General features: G+C 41.0%; 1 protein-coding gene across 3 annotated transcripts in view; it reads right to left on the bottom strand.

The window, feature by feature from the left end:
• Positions 1-701: 701 nt before the first annotated feature.
• The window catches only part of pde3b (phosphodiesterase 3B), a 48,556-nt gene continuing 29,060 nt past the window's right edge, over positions 702-20,197 (bottom strand). Inside the window, exons 2-16 of one of the 3 annotated variants that reach the window (XM_085342644.1) lie at positions 15,902-15,952; positions 13,775-14,065; positions 13,422-13,573; positions 12,667-12,767; positions 12,344-12,563; positions 12,144-12,229; positions 11,830-11,993; positions 11,154-11,288; positions 10,641-10,752; positions 10,404-10,517; positions 9,226-9,425; positions 6,905-7,108; positions 4,899-5,060; positions 4,286-4,544; positions 702-2,784 (exon numbers count right to left, since the gene is read on the bottom strand). In XM_085342644.1, the coding sequence (XP_085198770.1) occupies positions 2,582-2,784; positions 4,286-4,544; positions 4,899-5,060; positions 6,905-7,108; positions 9,226-9,425; positions 10,404-10,517; positions 10,641-10,752; positions 11,154-11,288; positions 11,830-11,993; positions 12,144-12,229; positions 12,344-12,563; positions 12,667-12,767; positions 13,422-13,573; positions 13,775-14,065; positions 15,902-15,952 (2,454 nt within the window). In that variant the 3' untranslated portion in view covers positions 702-2,581. The remainder of the gene's footprint in view (positions 2,785-4,285; positions 4,545-4,898; positions 5,061-6,904; positions 7,109-9,225; positions 9,426-10,403; positions 10,518-10,640; positions 10,753-11,153; positions 11,289-11,829; positions 11,994-12,143; positions 12,230-12,343; positions 12,564-12,666; positions 12,768-13,421; positions 13,574-13,774; positions 14,066-15,901; positions 15,953-20,197) is intronic. The other 2 variants (XM_085342724.1, XM_085342799.1) reach the window with 2 other exon arrangements.

The raw sequence follows: 20,197 nt of genomic DNA, 5'->3' as shown, positions 1-20,197 counted from the left end.
ACAACCATTCATTGATGTATTTATGGCACAATCATCAGAGGACACTGTGGTTTGAAGGACTGCACAGCGAGAAGCCAACAAACTTTTACAACTTAATGAGCTGGAATACGTCAGATCAGGGGCTACCGATGCTTTATAGTCCAGCACGGGTCCATGTGAAAAAAAGAAGAAAATAAAATTATGACACGTTTGTCATATTGTTTATGGCTCTGAGTCCACCCGCTATTCTTAACACTGTCACTGCCACTTTGATCCCAGTGGAGTATTTGACACGAGCTGCTTCTCTTTTCACAAATGGTACCGGAGCAATTTTTTTGTGTGTGTGCGCGTTTTGCCAATCAGCTCATCACGGCACACAAATGAATCCATGTAGGTAACGTTTGGCACTAGCTGGGTCATGTGATAAAGACAGGGACAGAGAGAGACGATGAAGAATATAAGAGTGGTTATGATACAGAACAGACAGACGCTGAAGTTGGAAAAATGAAAAAAGCTAAATCAAAACACCAAGCCCCACAGTTCCACACCTGGAAATAGAAGTAGATAAAAACTTTGGAAACACAAAGGTAATTACAGGATCGCAATGTACAATATGTCAGCTGTGTGTAGAAAACAGATGCATTCATTTGATTATTTTAAAAATATATCTTTATATGCACATACTCTTTTGTACAGCGGCTAAACACTTGTTTGGTATTAAAATGTGCACATCTGTATCTATTTTGTGTCTTTAAATATTACTATCTCAGTTTGCACTGCTTACTTAACATTTTCTCCAAACAATATGATTCAATAAGGTGAGAAAGGAGCTAGGTGACAGTTCTAACTTCCCTTTGATATAATGTCTTATTCTAGTGGAATGCCAAGAGTTCTTTAACCTTCCTCATGGTAGGTTAGAATATATATTTATATGTATATATATAGAAACAAAACCAAAGTGACATGAAACTTTGGATCCCTTCTTTGCAAACTGGCCAAGTCATAAGTGTGAACAAAAGAGAAAAGTTTGTCTATCTAAGGTCTGCATTTAGATACTGTTCTGTTAAAATGAGAGTTTGAATTTTAAATCATTTTAAAATTCAATTAAAAAAAACCCTAAAAAAAACCCAAACACACTGTTATAGCATGTGTGCATGATGTGCTGCTGCTACAGAAGACACATTTGCAGTCTGCTGACAACCAAGAAAGGCCTTTCTCCAGTGAGATTGTAAAAAGGTTACGCAAACAGTGTATGGATGGCCAAGAGACGGCGCATACCGCATGTCCCTCTGTCACAGAGGATTTCTCGAGGATTGCTTGAATTTGTTTGTAGTCGAGTTGTTCATTGAGAGATTACAAACTACTTCAGTCACCCAGATTTTTAATCTTCTTACGTTTGAAAGTGTATTTCATATTAATGACATAAACTCTTGCAAAATAATTATTCAACTTTGCGTGAATCCTGAGTAACCTTTAAAAAAATACTTAGAATCAAAAAAAAAGGAAAATGAAGAATCCATTCATTGAATCGGCACTCCTGATCTGAATGCGACATGTTAAACACCAACCAGACGACATTTCACTGATTAGAAATCAACTGTTGCTAACAGGACAAACAAACATACATACAAATTACATAATAAAATAATTAAAAATGCGATCTCTTTCTCCCTGCTCATTCTCTCCGTCACATTCCGGACAAAAATGTTCACACATTCAAACGAAACAAAGGACAGAGAGAGAGAAAAAAAACAAAACAAAATCCAAGAAGACAGGTGGTACGCATGAGTAAAAGCATCAAAAATGATGCATATATAATGCTATTAATCAGTCAACATTTCAATACTGTCTCTGTGACTGAGTCTGATACAGTGTTTCGTGTCACCAGCAAGGAGAGAACTACACAAGCCTAGGCTCTGGGCCAATATGGACTTAGTAAAGGTTCAGACAGGCACATTTGCTATATATATGTGTATATATATATATATATATTTACATATATATAATTCAAAAATATACCTGACATTGAAGCTGAAACAGTTTCAGTCTCTTGTCTTTCCTTTGGTAAAGGGTATCTACCACTTCATGATGTCATTTGCTTCAGTATGTTTCCTCTACCTTTCCTTTTGAAATACACAGAAACTGTTTTTGTACCTAAGGGAGGTGGTAAGTGTTAAGCGCTTTGCATTCAAGGCAGCATCACAGCCAAGTTACCATGGAGGACAAGTTCATCCTGGACGTCAGTCCACGCTCTTCTTTTTCTGCACCTTCTGCCTCCTCAGTCCTGGTGCGTTTCTCTGGGTGCACTTGACTCTCCATGGGGTGAAAGTGCATAGGAGTTGGGCCCCCACCGTTGCAGTAAGGATCCGCTCACAGTAGTAAGGCCTTTTTGTTTCTCCAAAAACCACGTGACTGCTTAAGCATTTGAGTGTCAGCACAGTGAATCTTTCAATATGTTTGTGTGGGCGTGTGTAAGAGAGAGGGAACGTGTGTTTTATGTGCATTTGTCAAATGTTAAAGTCGGTGAAAGGCAGGTGGTTGAGGGCCTCGTGCCCTTGTACTGCCTCTCCTTTTCTTGTCCACGCGTCTGCTCCTCTTGCTGCTACTGACGCTCCTCCCCTTCTTCCTCCTCTTGGATGACCTGGATGTCATCTGACGGAGAGGTGGGCAAACTGTCTGGCTGCTGCTGTTTGGCAAGCTCTTTGCTCTTATCCTCCTCATCGATGACCTTCTTCCACACCTTGTGGTTCTCTGTCAGGTGCTGCATGATGCTGCAGAACAACCTGCGCCGTTTTTTCCTCCTTCCTACAACAACACCAAAAATAAAAAAATAAATGTGTTTAGGGAATTCCACACTGGTGTAACTGTAACGTAAACATAAATGATTCTTTATTTTCTCAACACATCAACCGACTCCCCGTCTGACCAGGGTGGGAAATAGTCAGAGTTTGGTGCCCTGATCATAGACTGTAATTAAAGGATGGACGCACAGTGACATCACTCATTAGTTTGTAAAGTCCCATTTATAAGCCTTGATTATTTATTTTTAAAATTTCACCAGACATCACAGGTGGAGGTGGATCCAACTAAGAAACAAGAAACACTGGCCACTCTTATGATTTTTTAAAATCACAACAAACAAATTACATAAATAAAAACAATGTTTGATCAACTAATTATAAAATTATGTACTAAATAAACATCAACATGCCGTATGACTTGAAACCTGGGACTGAGACTGTAAAAGTTTCACAAGTGCTATAAATTACATTTTACTTTCATACAGATGGTCTTACAGAGAGTTGGCCCCTGCTGGCTATCAGGACGAATGAGATATTTTGCATTGCTTTAACTTTTCAGACCTGCAGGCTTTGTTGATATATATACAGTGTATGAAACTGACTGTGCAACCAGGAATAGAAATAAATGCAACAATCAATGTCAACTAGGAACATTTCTGAAAAAATTTTGAGTGTGCAATTAGATAATAATTATTAGATAATAATTACTGATATAATAATTATATAATTACGATTTGAGTTAGTAGCAGCCAATACTGTTAACAGCTTAACAGCTTAGAACAGAAAGACAGACAAAGTGGAAGTGCTGGTATAGTTTGGTGTAGGTATAAACTCCAAGTACAGCAAAAGTTTTAGCACTGGTTAGCGTAAAGGGACGGTTTAGGTTGGTAAAGACGTTGAAAATAAAGAAAAAAATCATTGCCTTATCATACAAGGACTGTCAGCCTAACAAAACGCATTGGCAGCAAGAGGAATCTTCTAGTGCAAAACACTGAGCAGACCGAGGAAGTTGGAAGCAGTTAAATTTGACCAAAACAAACAAAATCGCTCTCAACTGTAACAACTATCATGGAAGCATGTAATTTTCTGTCTGTATATATAACAAAGTGACAACGGAGACTGAATGAGTTGATTGTTCTTCAATGTGGAGGGGGTTTTTTTGGACACAGTTCTATGCGAATTTCAGGAAAACTATCAAACAAATCGGTACCAGGAGTTATAGCGTGCTATTCTCGACACAGTCACTTTGATATAACTTTTACTGAGGTTTTCTCAAAGCTGCACAAGGAGTACAAAATAGTACAAAAGTGCTAAATACTTTAGACTGTTACACTAAATTAACCAATTAGCTTAAAAACAGGGAGAGGTAAATATCAAAATGTCAGACGAGTCAATGTCATGCCGTTAACAGTCACATGACCACAAAACCCAAAATACTAAGAATACCTGTCTCATAACGACACCTGAAGTGGCTTTATTTAAAATTTGTGGGTACCACATCTTACTTGGTGCCAGCTCTTCTTCTAGCTCATCTTCCTCATCTTCATCTTCGTCTGTTTCGATGTCCACCTGGCCCTCTTCGTCATCATCATCCGACCCCTCTTCAGTGATCCAGTGGCCAGGAAGTAAGCCAGCAGCATCGTAGGAGTTACAAAGCGGTCCTACAATGTGTGTGATGAAGGACTCCTGCAGCTTGGCCAACTGAGGGGAGGAGCGGTCCATGAAGGGGCTGATGGGTAATCCCAACCTGGATTCTTCATCTCCCTGCAGATTAAAACCGCAGATTACAGACATTTAGAGATGAGATTTGATATTTGATACAAACTATATCACAATCAGAGGAACAGAAAGCGTTGCGCAGCTCTGACTTTTTTCCTCGTATGACCATGCGCACACAAAAGCAGATTTGACACAAATTTGAAAGGTTTTTTGAGTGTTGATATTTCTTGATATTTCTTCTTTCCTGGTTTCAGGATCAGTTTTACAAGAGGGTGCACTCTCATTTTACAAAAAAGTTCAAATCTTCTAGAAGGAAATGCTTAAAGTTTAATACAGAGATAAAAATCTATGATCTATGATAACTAAAAACTCTCTGCAGCATTAGCACGCAGTCTGTACCTGTTCGTAGAACTCATTGACGATTCCTTCTGTCCATTTGAGGTGCAAGTCACGGACTTTGGCTGGTCCATTGATATCTGCCAACTTTATGCACACTTGGCACACCAGCAGTCTATCGTTCTCGTTGGTCCAATCAATTCCTGGACTGTTCACATCGTTCACCTGTTTACAAAGATGGATGCCTTAGTACAACTTGCAGAGGTGTGGACTCGAGTCACATGACTTGGACTCGAGTCAGACTCGAGTCATTAATTTTATGACTTTAGACTTGACTTGAAAAAATGTTCTAAGACTTGTGACTTGACTTGGACTTTTACACCAATGACTTGGGACTTGAATTGGACTTGAACCGGTTTACTTGAAAAGACTTGATATTTTACCCCAAATATAAAACTTAACATGCATATTATATAGAGATTGAAAATGTGACGTCATTCACGGGTAGAACCGCAAAGGATTCTGGGAACTCGTGGCAAGCGGTACTAGCGCACGCAGGCTTTCAATTAAAATCAGTTATACAGCGATAAAAAGAAACACAAAAATGTCAAGAAGCTGTTGTATTATTAACTGCAATAGCCGGTCGCATGACAGCCACGGGAAGCCGACGGGTAAAGAGATCGGTTGTTATCGGATTACGTCGTTGAAGAGAAATTGTTCATGTTTCCGAAGTAACAAAGACGCGACGGATGGCCTGGATTGCAGCCATTCAAAGATCAAATATAACGTCCCAGAACACTCCAGCTCACAGGTTAGTCTGCTCCAAGCATTTACACGAAGGTCAGTGTTTTTTAGTAGTTAATACGTCATTTTCATAACATAATTGGTGATATAGGTTACAAGCAAGAACAGAAATTGTCGCGCTATGCTCCTTTATTTATTGTGCATAAATAGTGAATTGTCCTGACACAATATTGCGTTTCGCTTCTGTTATTATGGTACATTGACAAAAACATATACTTTTATTCACAGGATAAAACAGGTTTTTTGTATCACTAATTGCCCAGTACGATTACAGCATACAGTATTATTGTCACTGCTACATTTCTGTGATGCTACCAGAAATTATTTCCACTACTAATTAATTACCGTTGAGCTCAAAGGTCCTATTAATAAACGGTTAAGGAATGTGTATTTATGACGACAATTTGTGAGACTGGTAAACTTATGATAGGTACGATGGTCTTTCGTTCTACACGGTGCATTTCAAGGTCCTGCACCCATCCGTCGGTAAACTGTACCTGGGCTTGTTGCAGTGACCTGAAGTTACTAAACTTCATGAGTGTATGCACTCACTCCAAGAACCGTATAATTATAAATATGCATATAAATATGCTAAGATGAGATAGCTGACTTCATCTAACTAGCAAATGTTGTCCAGGCTACGTTGGTGATACAGTTTTTTTTAATGTGTATGATATTTTTGTCATGCGATTTTAAAGCCGGTCCTACAACCGCATCCAAGAATAACATGCAGCTTATCTCAGAACTGTCGGTGAAAATTATTCTTGGAGCTAGGTTTAATTGAGCTGCATTTTAAAGAGGTGCAATTTCACAATTTGTGTATATTTTCTAAGTTCACTATTTTGTATGTGTTGAGAAAAACACAGATTTAAAAATTACATGGTCTAATATTTACATTTAGCATATAACTGCAACATTATTTTTTCGTTTTTTTTTTTTAAAGACTCGAAAGGACTTGAAATTCAAAGTTTCAGACTTGTGACTTGACTCGGACTTTTACACCAGTGACTTGAGACTCGACTCTGACTTGCCTGACATTACTTGAGACTTGACTTGAGACTTGAGGATAAAGACTTGAGACTTACTTGAGACTTGCAAAACAATGACTTGGTCCCACCTCTGACAACTTGTATCGTAGACTCATTATGCCATGTATTGCTCAACTGATTTTTTTTTAACTTAACAACCTCTCAATGCTTAAATCAATGTTTTGCAGAAAATTATACTTTTTGTAAGCTGTCTGTTCAAAATAATTCATCTCAGACCTTGGAATTGAATTCAGCCAGGAAATCAAAGTGCTTCTTGAGGTCTGTGGCCAGTATAGCCTCGATGACGAGGAAACGAAAACGCTTGAATTCCATGTGATCCAGGTTGACGAGGAAGTTGAACTCAGGTTGGGAAAGGTAGAGGCTCCAGGCAGATGCTGCATGGTGGTTCTCCAGCACTGAGCGGTCATTGTACAGCACAGCCTACAGCGCCCAGGAGGACAAAAGCACAAGGTGTCAAAGTGGCACACTAAAATGATTCCTAAAAAGTTCTAAAAGGTTAATAATAGGGTTGCTCGTGTTGTGCGTATGAGCTGCATAACTTGTATTGTGTATAAAATCGCAAAGGTATTGATTTTTAAATCCCGGGTGATCGTTCATGAGTTATCGTGTTCACTGTTTAATAACAAAGTCCTTAGATCTCAAGGTCAAAGGTCATTGTTATTCAAACTAATCCAGACTCTTAGTAGATTCACCTATTGCATCAAACTGTCGACAAACTGTCAAGTCAGGTGATGGAGAAGTGATCATTTTGCCTTGTTCTGCAGCCACAGTACTTGTGCACTTGGCAGTCAATGAATCGTCCATAAAGTCGTCCGTATAACAAAGTATTGTAGAGGCAAATGTGAGGCCATCGTTCTCAAGCAGCTAAAACCTGGCCTAAACCGGATCATGCAGCAGGACAATGTTACGAGCAAGAAAAAGAAAAGAATCAAGGCGTTTAATGGAGCAGTCAACGTCTAGAATCAACCTGACTGAAATGCAGTGGCAGGACCTTTGAGAGGGCTGTGCATAAATGAATGCAAACCTCAATGAACTGACACAATGCTGCAAAGAAGAGACAAAATTCAATGATTCAGAGGTGGTTCTATCAGCTACTGAATCGTGGGGTCACCTTAGGTTTTCACATTCTGGTTCTGCATTTTAGCCTAGTGTCTGTTAAGTAAATAATGAGACAGTGTAATATGTCATTTTCATCTTAGATCAATCTTAGTATGTAAAACTTTTACTGTGACAAGCAAAGGCGCAGACACAGCTGAAAACATCTACTGGTTGAAAGGTATCAAATGATAACAAATGTTAAAACATTTGATACCACAAAATACTTAAGATCCTTTCAACAGACATAGTGGTCGTCAACATCGTTAGCAATCAATAGGTCCAAGGTTCTTTTCTCCTTTTCTTTTAACTCACTTTCCTAGCACGAAACCCAGACAGAGTGAGCGCTATCGCTGGACATGTCGTCAAAATACAATATTTAAACTGGGGCAAGTGGTTAACTGTTTCATCGCTCATTTACATAACTCACCACCAATGAGGGAGCATTAACTGGCCATGTGGTGACAAGCTAATCTTGCACATGATCTTCATTTGTAGAGATAACTAAGGAAGTCTCAGGAAATCAAATAACACCTCAGCGTAAAATAGCCTGTCAGACAAGCACAAGTGTGGCTCGTGTGTCACGCAGCGGTGATGTAAAGAAAAGTTAAAGATTAACTGAAAAACCGGACACTAACTACATAAAGACAAACCACAAAAAATACCACGTGAGGCAATCTGATACCGAGGTGCATGCAAGTTAAAATTTAACATTATGCTTACATTGCTGCATTAGCTGTAATGCTATCTCTAGTGTAGGAACCTAATGTATCTGATGTTACTATATTGCTAGTAATGTTAATATAATAAATCATACATCTTATGTCCAGTGGCAGTAAGTATTCCTTGGGGTGGAATCGGAGGAATGTAAAAGTAAAGCCACACAATATCCGTCGGGTGACACTTCAGGGAAGCCCAATCAATGCTGCACAGACAGCCATGTGAGTTTCTGTATGTACACGAGGCTTGTCTCAGGCCAAGTGTTGATATTTGCTCTTGGGCTGTTGGTCTTCAGGGAAAACAGGTTCCAGCGCCTTTCAGGCAATGACCATCAAGAGCCAGTGAGTAATTCACCCTGCAGACTTTGACATAAATGTATTTTGTACTTTGTTTTATGGAAGATACTGTTAATTTCCACAGGAAGCCTAGAGGACTATATAGACTGGCCACCAACTCTGAGTGTGAGACACCATATCTAACACTGCTGTACTAGCAAACAAAGCGCAGGACAAATACTAAGTGATTTATCCGCCTAAATAGGGGTGTAAGCTGAGTAAGTATAACTAATAACAACATTTTGTATACTCTGTCTTCACCACTCCATTTTTAGCAATCCATGAAAATGGCACTTTGCCTTAACCCATATTTTGAATTCATATTGTTATCCTCTGTTTCTGTTATGTCTGCAACCCTCTGAAGTACAAGCAGAAACTGTACGCTACCTGAGGTGCATTAGTGGCTACTAGAAAGGCATTTGTGCGACCAGGGTGGTCATAGTCGTGCATTGCAGCTGCTACATAAAGGGCCATGAGCTCCAGGGCAGGGATGTTCCAGGACAGGCAGCCATAGCTGTCATCTGAAATTGAGGAGCTCTTGGACGAGGCGTAGGATATCCTGCCTGGAGAGATTCCACTGTCTGAATCTGGAACATAACAAACAAGACTGATGAGTCTCAGCAATAAAAAAAATCAGACAGATTACACTTTTAGCTCTTTTGTAATTAAGCAAAACTAAACTGGAGCTAATGTAAAGGTCTCCATACACCTACATGCACACGCACACACACACACACACACACACACACACACGCACACACACACACACACAGCGTTCTATGCCAGCGTATTCGCTGTTTTAGATTTCATTTCCCAGATCACTTCCATTTTCTCACTCCCCCTCTCCTTATCAAATGACAGCTGCTCTGGCAGCAGTGGGTGCACGTCAGTGGATAAGCCTCAGATAATTTCTAATAGAGCTTAAATATCATCTGCAGAAACGAGCCTGGGAATCTCTGCCATTTGAGCCAAACCATCTGCTTTCTTTAAACCAACCCGTGAGGAAGAAACTCTTAAAAGCATCAAGCAGCAGTAACAGTGCGGGCACTTCCAAAGCATGCACACTTTAGCTAAGTTAACACAACAAGGCTAATTATGTTTAGTTGGCTGTATTTTTTTTTACCAGAACAGAAAAAAATGAAACTTAGAAGACCAAAGTGTTTCTGCATGTTAATGACATTTGAAATTTTTTTACAGTGTGAGGGAATCACTGGGAGTCAATGTTGTGCGACCATGTGTTTGGACTGCAAACAGCATTGTCTAGAGCAGCTTTCGCACATGCACTACGGCCCTGAACTTTTCAAGACACGGAGTGAATGTAAATGAATGTAAATGTTCAATTCAGGCAGATCAATCGCTGACTTTACCCCGAGACCTATTAGTACAAAGGTCGGATAATAACCGACTGAGCGCAAATCCAGGCCCTGTGTCCTGTCACCTGCACACTCTACCCCGGTGCCTCCCTCTGTCTAAACCAAATGGCAGTATTTCCAGTGGAGGAAACTGGTATGCATGAGAAAAGTGATTTATAAGATTATAATGTAATAGTACAAACTGTTGTTTACCTGTGTCACTCCCAGTCACATGCTCACTGTGGATCTGCTGGAACCCAGGGATTGGTCGAGTGGTCAGGTACCAAACAGCGTGCAGCACATCAGTAGCATGTACCCGATTATGATCTGTGTGTTTTTAACCATAACAGTTTAACTTAAAAATTATTGTGCTTGATTATTGCAAAAATAAACATAACCATGTATAAGATTTTTTTTTAAGTCTTAAACACTGCACAGCGCAACACTCACAAGGAATGTCTCTGTATCCATTTTCCAGAGCACAGAAGTATGTCATGAACTCCCTCACAGGGATCTTGAAGATCTCAAAGAGACACATATCCTGGAAAAGGGTGTATGTCACCTGGGGAAAGAAAAGGCAACTTTACTAAAACACCCATCCGAAAACAGGAAAGCCAGCGACATCACATCAGTTTAGTGCTACAGTAAAACAAAGTAGATTCCACAAGTAATAAAGTCCACAGTTGGCTCAAACTGAATCATACTCATAATCATAATCAGTCATAACTTAGGGAGGAGGTACCGGAGCATCCAGGCTCCACTAGACTGCTGAAAATGTATGAAGCTGTGCCTCTGGGGCACCTCTGCTAATTTTGGTAATCAAAGTTTACGAAAAAACTGGACATATTCACTTCAGACTAAAAGGTTTAAAGTCTATCCAACAGGGAAAACAATGGTCATTATATGCTACTAGCAGAACTGCTTATCAGATATGTACATATTGGGTTTGGAGTTGTTACTAACATAGCTTAGGATCCTTCCGGTCTTCCCTCCTGTTTTGTCCACCAGGTCAAAAATCTGGAAGTTCCAGGTGTTCATCCTCTCCATGAGGGTCTCGTGTTCCTCAAGCATAGGATCTAGCATAAACTCCTGTTCATCCTGATGACACAAGATCATTAGGCTCACTATAGACAAACAAACAACAAAACAATGCAGTATTTTCCTTCTGATTCTGCAGCTAGCCTGCTGACAGTTTGATCAGAGATTTGCAAATATTTTGTTTGCTGGTCACCGCTAATGTACCCTTCTGCTGATAGCAGGACCTCGCATGGCGTATTAAAACGGTGCTAAACACCTTGCTTCGTATCTCCGATAAACTCCCAGGAAGTTGTCATTGAAGGCTTTTTACAGCTTCTTTGGGCATTGCATGGTCTGACCTTGGGAGGAATTTGCTGAGATATCTGATCCTCGAAAGCCTGAGCAATAAGACCAGTTTTTTGGTCTGACTGCTCCAGACCAAAAAACTCCCCAAACGTCTCACACTTGTTGATGATCAGTTCTTCAAGTGCATTTGATTAGCAGTATCTGGCTGCTAATCACCCTCTTAACTTCTACGGGAACAGTGCACTTATGTTTTTTTCACAGGTTGTTCTCCGGTCGATAATCACACTGTGAGTAAAAGCCCTCTGATTAAGCTCACCTCTGATTCCTGAGTCTGCTGGTCTGTGCTCGTGCTCTTCTCCTTCTCCTCCTCTGTCAGCCTCTGGTTCCCCCCATCGTCTGGGCACCCATCTTCAGACACATCCATCTCCGAACTCTCCTCCCTGATCAGAGGTTCTCCTATGAACTCTGGTCCTTCCCCTGCTATGTATAAAAACACAATGTAAAACCACCCAGTAATGCATCACATGCAGAGAAAAACATTAGCACCTTACGCAGCTTATAGAAGTTTTATATTTTCAACCCTAAGACTCGAAACTGTGCCATTGTTCCATAACATCTAACTATATGTACCTGAGCGTCTCCGCTGAGCCTCAGTGGTGTACGGTTGATGGGATTCCCCTGTATCACTGTTGCCCTTGAGCATCTGACGACCACAGCTAATAATCACAGACATAACCAAATGCAATCCATCATATATCTTAACGGCAATCGCTGATAGACTGGATAAAAGATGACAGTGTGGCGTGTCTCTTCAGTTCTGCAGGTCTCACCTGGTGCAGAGAGGTAAGGCGGAGCTACGGAAATCAGGGGAGTTTACTGTGTAGCCCAAGGGTTTATGCAGGTTCAGATTTACACTAGGCTTCGTCAAGAAGTCAGCCGTGTCTGGGAACTCCACAGGCAATCGAGGAACAAGGGATGATGAAGAACCTGTGCCTACAGTGGGAGGACTGTGGCTTGGAGAGGTGACGGGGCTCAGGCTCGGTGATGTGCCTAGAGAGAATAAAGGGAGTGCAGGAAAAGACAAAAACAGAGTCAAACATGAGTAATAAACAGACGTGCAGTGAGTCCGAGGAGCTTTATATTTAAGTCTCACCTGCTCTCCTGGGCCCCGCATGGTATGTGAGGGTGACAGAGGAAGATCTCTGCTTGGGAATGGTGAGCAGGTTTGCATTAGGCCCATTGGACAAACCTGAGCTGCAGGACAAAAACACATATATTAAACACGGGATTTATCAAGAAAATATAAAAAGGGTTTCTTTTTATCAGATGTTATGCATTATCCAGACAAAGAACAACAGTTCAAGGCTACTCTGGCAAGCCAATCACGTTACACTACAGAAACAAAGACAAAAAAAGGTGCCAACATAGCCAATCCTCTCCTGCCATCCAGTGGAGACACACGGTAACAGGCACTGCACCCCACCGTCACTATGGTAATTCAAACCAATTTTGAAATGAATTTATTTAAAGCTTCTAAACCCATTTTTAACACTGAAGTGTTATGCTATAATTAATAAGTCCATTTCTTGATTGTGCATCAAAGAATAGATTTGCTAGTCCTTGGTTCATCGAGGTAGCCTTAGTTAAAGAAGTGACAACTGTACTAAAAGTACAGTGATTTATTTACATTTGGGTAAAACTATCACTGCACTTACTTTTCATGATAACTTTCATTATGACTTTCTGGCAATAAAAGGAACACGTTAGATCCTGCAAGAAAAGCAATTTTATCTGCTCCAAAACAGGAGAGATTCAAGTAAGAGATAAATAACGTGCGCTAGCAGCTCTACAGATACTCTTGTGTTTCTGCGAGGTGGTAAGGTAGACGGCTGAGTTTGTGATGAGTACCTGATCAAGTTGAGGTCAGGGTGGGGTCTCTTGCCGTTGTTACGTTCCCACCGTAAAGAGGCGCAGTCAAGAGAAGGGAGTGTGGAGGATGCAGATGAGGTGGAGCTACGCCTTGGCTGAGGGGTGGGGAGGCTGTTTCTGCTGTTCAAACCCTGATTGGTGAAGAAAGATCCAGTGATAAATATATGTTTTATACAGTAACATTAACATCATAAGTTAACTTGGCTGACTATTTGAAACTAGTAATCAGTTTTATGGCTTCAGAACTATTTCCCATCACAAACCAGTGCTGGTTAAAACTATTAATAACTGATAAGGGACTAGTTTTGTGCAGTAGTAACACTTGTTCCCACCTTAATAGGTTTCCTATCACTCCTCTCTACAGAGTCCTCCACCTCATCGCAGGAGTAGAAACCTGGAAAGGGGGTAAAAGGGTTGACCCTGGGGCGGCATGAGCCTGAAAACGTCCCCATGAGGCTGGAGATGCTGCGCAGAACTGAGATAGTGTGTGGAGGCAGCGACGAGTCCATGAGCAGGTCTGACACCAGATTCCTGGCCTCGTTGATGACTGAAAGGTCCACACCGTTGCCGCTCACTGCACCCTGTTGTAAATGCACATACACTGCACAGGTTAGGGAGCAGAGCTGCAAAGGCAGACATAAAATGACAGTTAAAAGTTTATGGTTTGTGGTGTCTAGTAGACTCCTGCTGGAGTGTGAGTACTGGTTTATGGCAGATAGGTGGCCAGGAATAGTATGAGGTTTATAATCGCGTTCTTTATTTCTTCACGCTCTCTTTTATAAATTCCACTTTCCCATAAATTACACATAAACTGTGCAAAAACATGAAGAAGGCATTTTAAATGATTCTGAATCCGGTCCTTGACGATTTTGGTTTCCACTGACTGTTATGTCTTTGTGTAAATTGCACAATGTACATCAACTTTATATACAGTCACGTGATAGATAAAGATAACGTTTTCACAGGACTCTATTCATCACTGTAAAAAACTAACAACCCATGACTCAGCCACTCGTAGGTCTACTTTTAACAGCAATAACTTGAAGTTATCGTTTTCTTTATGACTTTATCCATCTCTTACATCATTGTTTTTTTTACCCACTTCCTTTACAGCATTGCTTCAGTTCAATGAATTTTGGGCATTTGTGCACCCACAGCTCCTTCAAAGTCACACCGTTTCAACCAGGTTGATTTTGGACACCTTGATGCTTGTCTCTTCAGCCATTCTGCTGCTGCTCTGTTTGGGATTATTGTTCTGCTGTTTGGCCTATTTTAGGCTGAGCTTTAGCTCTCAGTTAAATGGTCTCACATTCACTGATAATTCATTGTCAACCCAATAACTGCAAGGTGCCATAATAATGTGGCTGCTAAATCATCAACCCTCCACCACCATGCTTGACAGTTGCTTGTGTAGTGTTTGTGTTGATGTGTTTGTGTTTGTGTTTGGTTTTCCCCAGATGTGGTGAAATGTATTACAGCCAAACATCTCTACCTCGGTCTCATCTGTGGTTTGTTCGGATGCAGTTTTGCAAACCTAAGCAATTTTCTTCTTAGAGAGAAGATGCTTTGTTCTTGCAACCCTTCCAACGAAGCCGTACTTGTTCAGTCTTTTTGAACTTTAGCATTTAACATGCTAACTGTGGCCTGTTAAGTCTGAGATGTAGCTACTGGGTTTTTTGCAGTTTCTTCAAGCATTTCACGCTCTGACCTTGGGTTGAATTTCCTGGGATGTCCACTCCTGGAAATCTTGTGGCATTTTGTAACACACACTTGAATGCTCCAGACTAGAAACTAACTTCTTCTAGAAACTTCTGCGTTTCTGGTGCCGCTCACACTTGCGTTTACATTTAATCAAGTACATTTGATAAGCAGCACCTGACTGCTACTTACCCTCTTAGTTCCTATGGATGGACTAAGGGTGTACTTAGTTTTTCACAGAACTGCAGATCTGATGTGTAATTTAAGTGTTCCCTAATTGTTTCTAAACACTATGTATTGTTTCCAACTTCTTCTTCCACATGATTTCTATTTTCTTGTCTCCTTATCCCTCTTCTCTTCCTCTAGCCTTTTGCACAGCAAGATAATAAAAATAGTGTACGTGGATGAAAACACACTGTCTAGACCAGAAATTTGGATTATTGAAGTGACATGCTATTGTCTAAAGTGAAATCCCCAAAATTGTGAGCGCAATCTGTTACAGGGTTTTATCCCTTCTTTTTTTTAGAGCAGATTTCATATGAAATGCTGTTGTTTGTGAGACACAGGAGCAAAACCTGACGAAAAGGTTGCTGTATGAACAAAATGCGTGTTTTAACTTAACGCACTAAACCTGAATTACTCTCTGTGGGTGGACTACAGACTGACTATCTAAAAGAAACTATATAGGCAGTGTGTTTCCTGAATTACCCACAACCTTAAATCCTCATAAACATGCGAGCTAAACAAAGCACAGCACTGACCTGATACTGTGGTTTGTACCAGTGTTTCAGATCCCAGTCCCATAAGATCATCTGAAAAGAAGAAACAAAGGAAACGTCAGTCAAATGTCATCTTTGTATGTTGTGTGTTTATTTATAAAAGAGAATATGAAATGTATCTACACAGATGGAGCTCGGGCTCTGACCTATGCTCCACTTTGAGCACAATGCTTTATGACCTTATAGAGCAGGCGCCGGTGGGCCACAAACAGACAGCTTCTGCTCGTCTGTTCTTCATGTTATCTAAACATTAAACACAACAGTGTAGTCGCAGATTACATTAGGGATTCCCCGTGCCACAAAATACAAATTTTACTACAGGTATGCTAATGCAGTCTGCCTGAGTGACGGCAGACAGAGGCCTCTCACTGAAAGCAAAAGCAGAAAAGCAAACCACGAAAACCACCAAGGTGCGTCTACAATAGAGCTATGAGATCTTATCAAGCCTCAACTACGTCAATTAGAAGCGCTATCTGTTGGTAACTACAAAGGAGCTCTCACATATTACAGAGCTGCACAGTCAAAGTGCTGTGCAAGTTGTTTAACAGTATGTTTCAGAAATAGCCTAAAGCTTTATGACAGCATATACAAATGTAGCAATTTGTAAGTATTTGAATTTAGTTATCCTCTTGCACATTTTCTGTTTTCCTAACATTTCAGCCATGCACTTTATAAAATATATGCATATGCATTTCTGGGTAGCATAACAAATCACAACGTGAAGCTTACGAACTGGATAAATGTGTGCCAAAAAGTGAACTTTCATGTGTAAAAATCCAGACATTAAACATTTCTTTTGCAGCACCAGCATGCAGTCTCACCCCGCTCCACAAGAGGGAGAACCGCAGGGGAGTATGCCTCACACAGAAGCAGCACAAGTCTCATCTGATCATGTAAACACGCATGCAGCCATGATACCATCAGACATAATTAGGTCACAATCAGCAAAATCAAAAGCAAATTTTTATCATTCTGAAATATTACTGTTACACGGGACTGAGCAGAGGAACACTGAAAAGCAAAAAGTTTGCGTTTTGGCACTTAAATGCCAAAACTAGCTATTTTACACTATATTTTTTACCAGCTGCAGCATCATTTGTTGATTATGTCCATACAGTAATCTATTACTAAGCTTGATAAATAGATCAGTAGATCCATGCCATCTCCTCTAATCACTGACTGTTTCACTGATCAAAGTGGGATGATGGGTGTTTGTCATCAGCATCTGTACAGTGCTGCCAAACATTTAATATGGCAAATAAGCCCTGCCATGGCAACCCGACATAGAGGCCAGCAAACAATGCTCCATACACCATGGCAACGAGATGGCGGGAGACAGCCTGAGGACAGAGTTGTTGGCCTTCTGCTTGTTTACAGAGAGAAATAGAAGGGCCGAAACAGAGAGGGAGATGGGTAAAAGCTGAAGGAGCGGATGCCATTAAAGCCGGGATGGAGAGTAAAGGGCTGAGACCTACAGCGAGAGAGACAAAAAAAAAAAAAAAAACATGTGTACAAAAGCTGCCAAAACCTCACAGTTACACTAGTCTCTTCACTTCTCTCCTTCTCCTCTGCCTTACCTGAGCGCATAACGCACAAGAGCACGGGCTCCTCCGTGATTCTCGCTAAGCTCAGAAACAGGAATAGCTGGATGAATCACTGCTAGCGCCACAACCGGTAAAGCTTGTGTCAAGAGGCACGTGCTCCTTGTGCACGTGACGCGATAAAAATCTTTCAATGAGCACGAAATATTGTCTCCAGCGACGTCACGAAATCATAGCATGGGGAAAGAAGCACAATTCAGCACACGTAGACACCTTTACGCAAGCAGCCGCACAGGCACAGCAAAACACAAGTGAAATGCCATTCACCTCTTTCACCATCGTGCAAGCATTGCAGCTATACTCGTCAAAAGTATTGTGCAGCATGGATATAACACGTACATGTTTATCCTTATGAAACAGTAATACACCGATAATAAACATAGTTAATATAGGTAATATGCAACTTTCCCTTCTAATTTTAAGTACATTTTGATACAACTTATACTTAAACGTGCTATGACAGTTTTTCACATTGTGGTAGAGTTTTGTTTTGTTTTTACTCAAACTAATTAAAAACTAGATTTGAATCAAACTAAACTAAACATGCTTGCAGCTTAATTTGACTTTTTCTGACATGATGCCGATTATGTCAGACCACCTGCTTATCTGATTAATTTAATTAATCAACACATTTTTTACGTAGGAGCAGTGACACATTAACAACTGAACATATCGCCTATATGAGGATTATTTTATCTCCAGGACGGAAATTATCAGACGCACGCATTTTTAACAGTCAACTACGGGCAATGCAGGACATATGACGTCCACTTGCTCGCTGTGAATTATCCGGATAATCTTGCATTGTTCTCACATGGAGTTTGTACTAGGGAGCTGCCAACTGACGTCTCCAGAGTTTTTGAGCTTCTCTGCATGTTTGAAGATGGCTAGAAAGCGAGCTGTACAGATAAGAACACACATCAAAACACACTGGCAAATACTGATAAACATGGCATAACATGAAATGTGAAAATAACTCCTCTCACAGGTCATAAATATTTCCTAACAGGAGTCAATAAAACTGTGCGGGCCATTAGGCCTCCGGCTGGTTACACCTGTGTGTCATATTAGCTGGGCTGTGTGGCGCGAGAGGTGCTAGAACTGATAAAAACATGCTAATAAGAGTGCGTGGGGAGGGCAGAGAAACGGTATCAATGGCAGCCAGACAGGAAGGGCATTTGCATGTAGAGGAGCGGGGCACTGCTGACGTCAGTGTGCAGCGACACACACAGCGTCAGCAGCCCTCTGCACATGCACTTGCTGATAATGAGGGCTAAGCTCTGGCTGTCAAGACCTGCAGAGGGGGACAAGATGATACAGCCTGATTGTTTTTAAGACTATATTCAGGAAAAAAGTGCAATAGGGGTGGGGGGTGGAGGCACATCCTGAACTGACAGAAGTGTGCCTGTAGCTTAGTGTAAGAGCTCAGGCAGGCTAAGGAAGAAGCAGACTGGGATTAAAAATTGTCTCTGAACTTCTGACCTTGACAGACTTGCTACAAGGCTTTATCCTACATTCAACCGCAGATAAACTGGAAACCTGTGTGATAAAATATTTTGCTTTACTAAAATTCTTCAAATTTAGCATGCATTACATCACAAGGACGGATTTTCTAATTGCACTTTGTAAAAACTCAGCTGGACAGCCCACAGGGCCAAAGACTTTTGCTGGTCTCAACAGCAGCCCCATAGATCAGCAAGTCCAATGGGAAAAATCAGGGGCCTCCAGATGGCCAGGCCGCCTATGGCTGTCACCAGTGTTGTCAGGGCGACCTGGCAAGGCCATGGAAAATTCTTTGACTGTGGAAAGGAGCTCGTTCAAAATGTCATTCCTCTCTTTCACACTCATCTACTACTTCACTGGACCTGGAATTGTTCAGCGCGTGCCTTGCGCAAGCAAACATCTGCAAGTGTCCTTTGGAGTATTTTTAAATACTATAAAACCGGTTTCTTGGTATTTGTATATATCAGACAAACTGTATTCTACTACAAAGAATACAAGTAGAGTTGCTGCATCCACATATCTTAGACTCATATTTTATATGCAGAAAAGACTTTAAAAGAATTAAATTGGTAAACAGACGTCACCAATTCAGTGTCTGACCAAAGATGAAATATGGTCAAAATTCAGGGCAGGGATAGCTCAGTAGGTAGAGTGGTGGCCCCATGATCGGAAGGTCGGGGGTTCGACTCCACTGAACGGCTACCCTGAGGTACCCCTGAGCAAGGTACCGTCCCTACACACTGCTCCCCGGGCGCTGCACTGGCGGCTGCCCACTGCTTCACTGGGTGAATGGGTTAAATGCAGAGGAACTATTTCCCTATGGGGACTAAGACGCACACTTTACAATTCCCTCTTGTGTTCCTGAGCTGCAGCTTTAAATAATGGCGAGTGTGTTTTTGCAGCAGATTGCTATGAAGGCAAGTGAATTTGACCCTTGACCTTGTGCATATCAAATGTCATCACTTCTTGAGCTATGGCTTTTGTTAATTCACAGCGACCTTGATCTTTGACCAACTGATTCCAATCAGACTGAACTTGAATCCAATCCATTTGAAAAATGCTCTCTAGACATTTGAGAGAAACACACAGAAGACAGCAGCTGTTAATTCAATGTCTCACTTCACCTCACCATCATTATCTCTATGCATTTTCCACAATAAAAACATCTAACATC

This window comes from Diplotaxodon limnothrissa, linkage group LG1, assembly GCF_057381915.1.
Source record: "Diplotaxodon limnothrissa isolate DT_005_m linkage group LG1, D_limnothrissa_male_GT1.1, whole genome shotgun sequence".
Classification (NCBI taxonomy): Eukaryota; Metazoa; Chordata; class Actinopteri; order Cichliformes; family Cichlidae; genus Diplotaxodon; species Diplotaxodon limnothrissa.
Note: the sequence above shows the minus strand (reverse complement) of the source record. Positions and strands in the feature narration are given on the sequence as shown.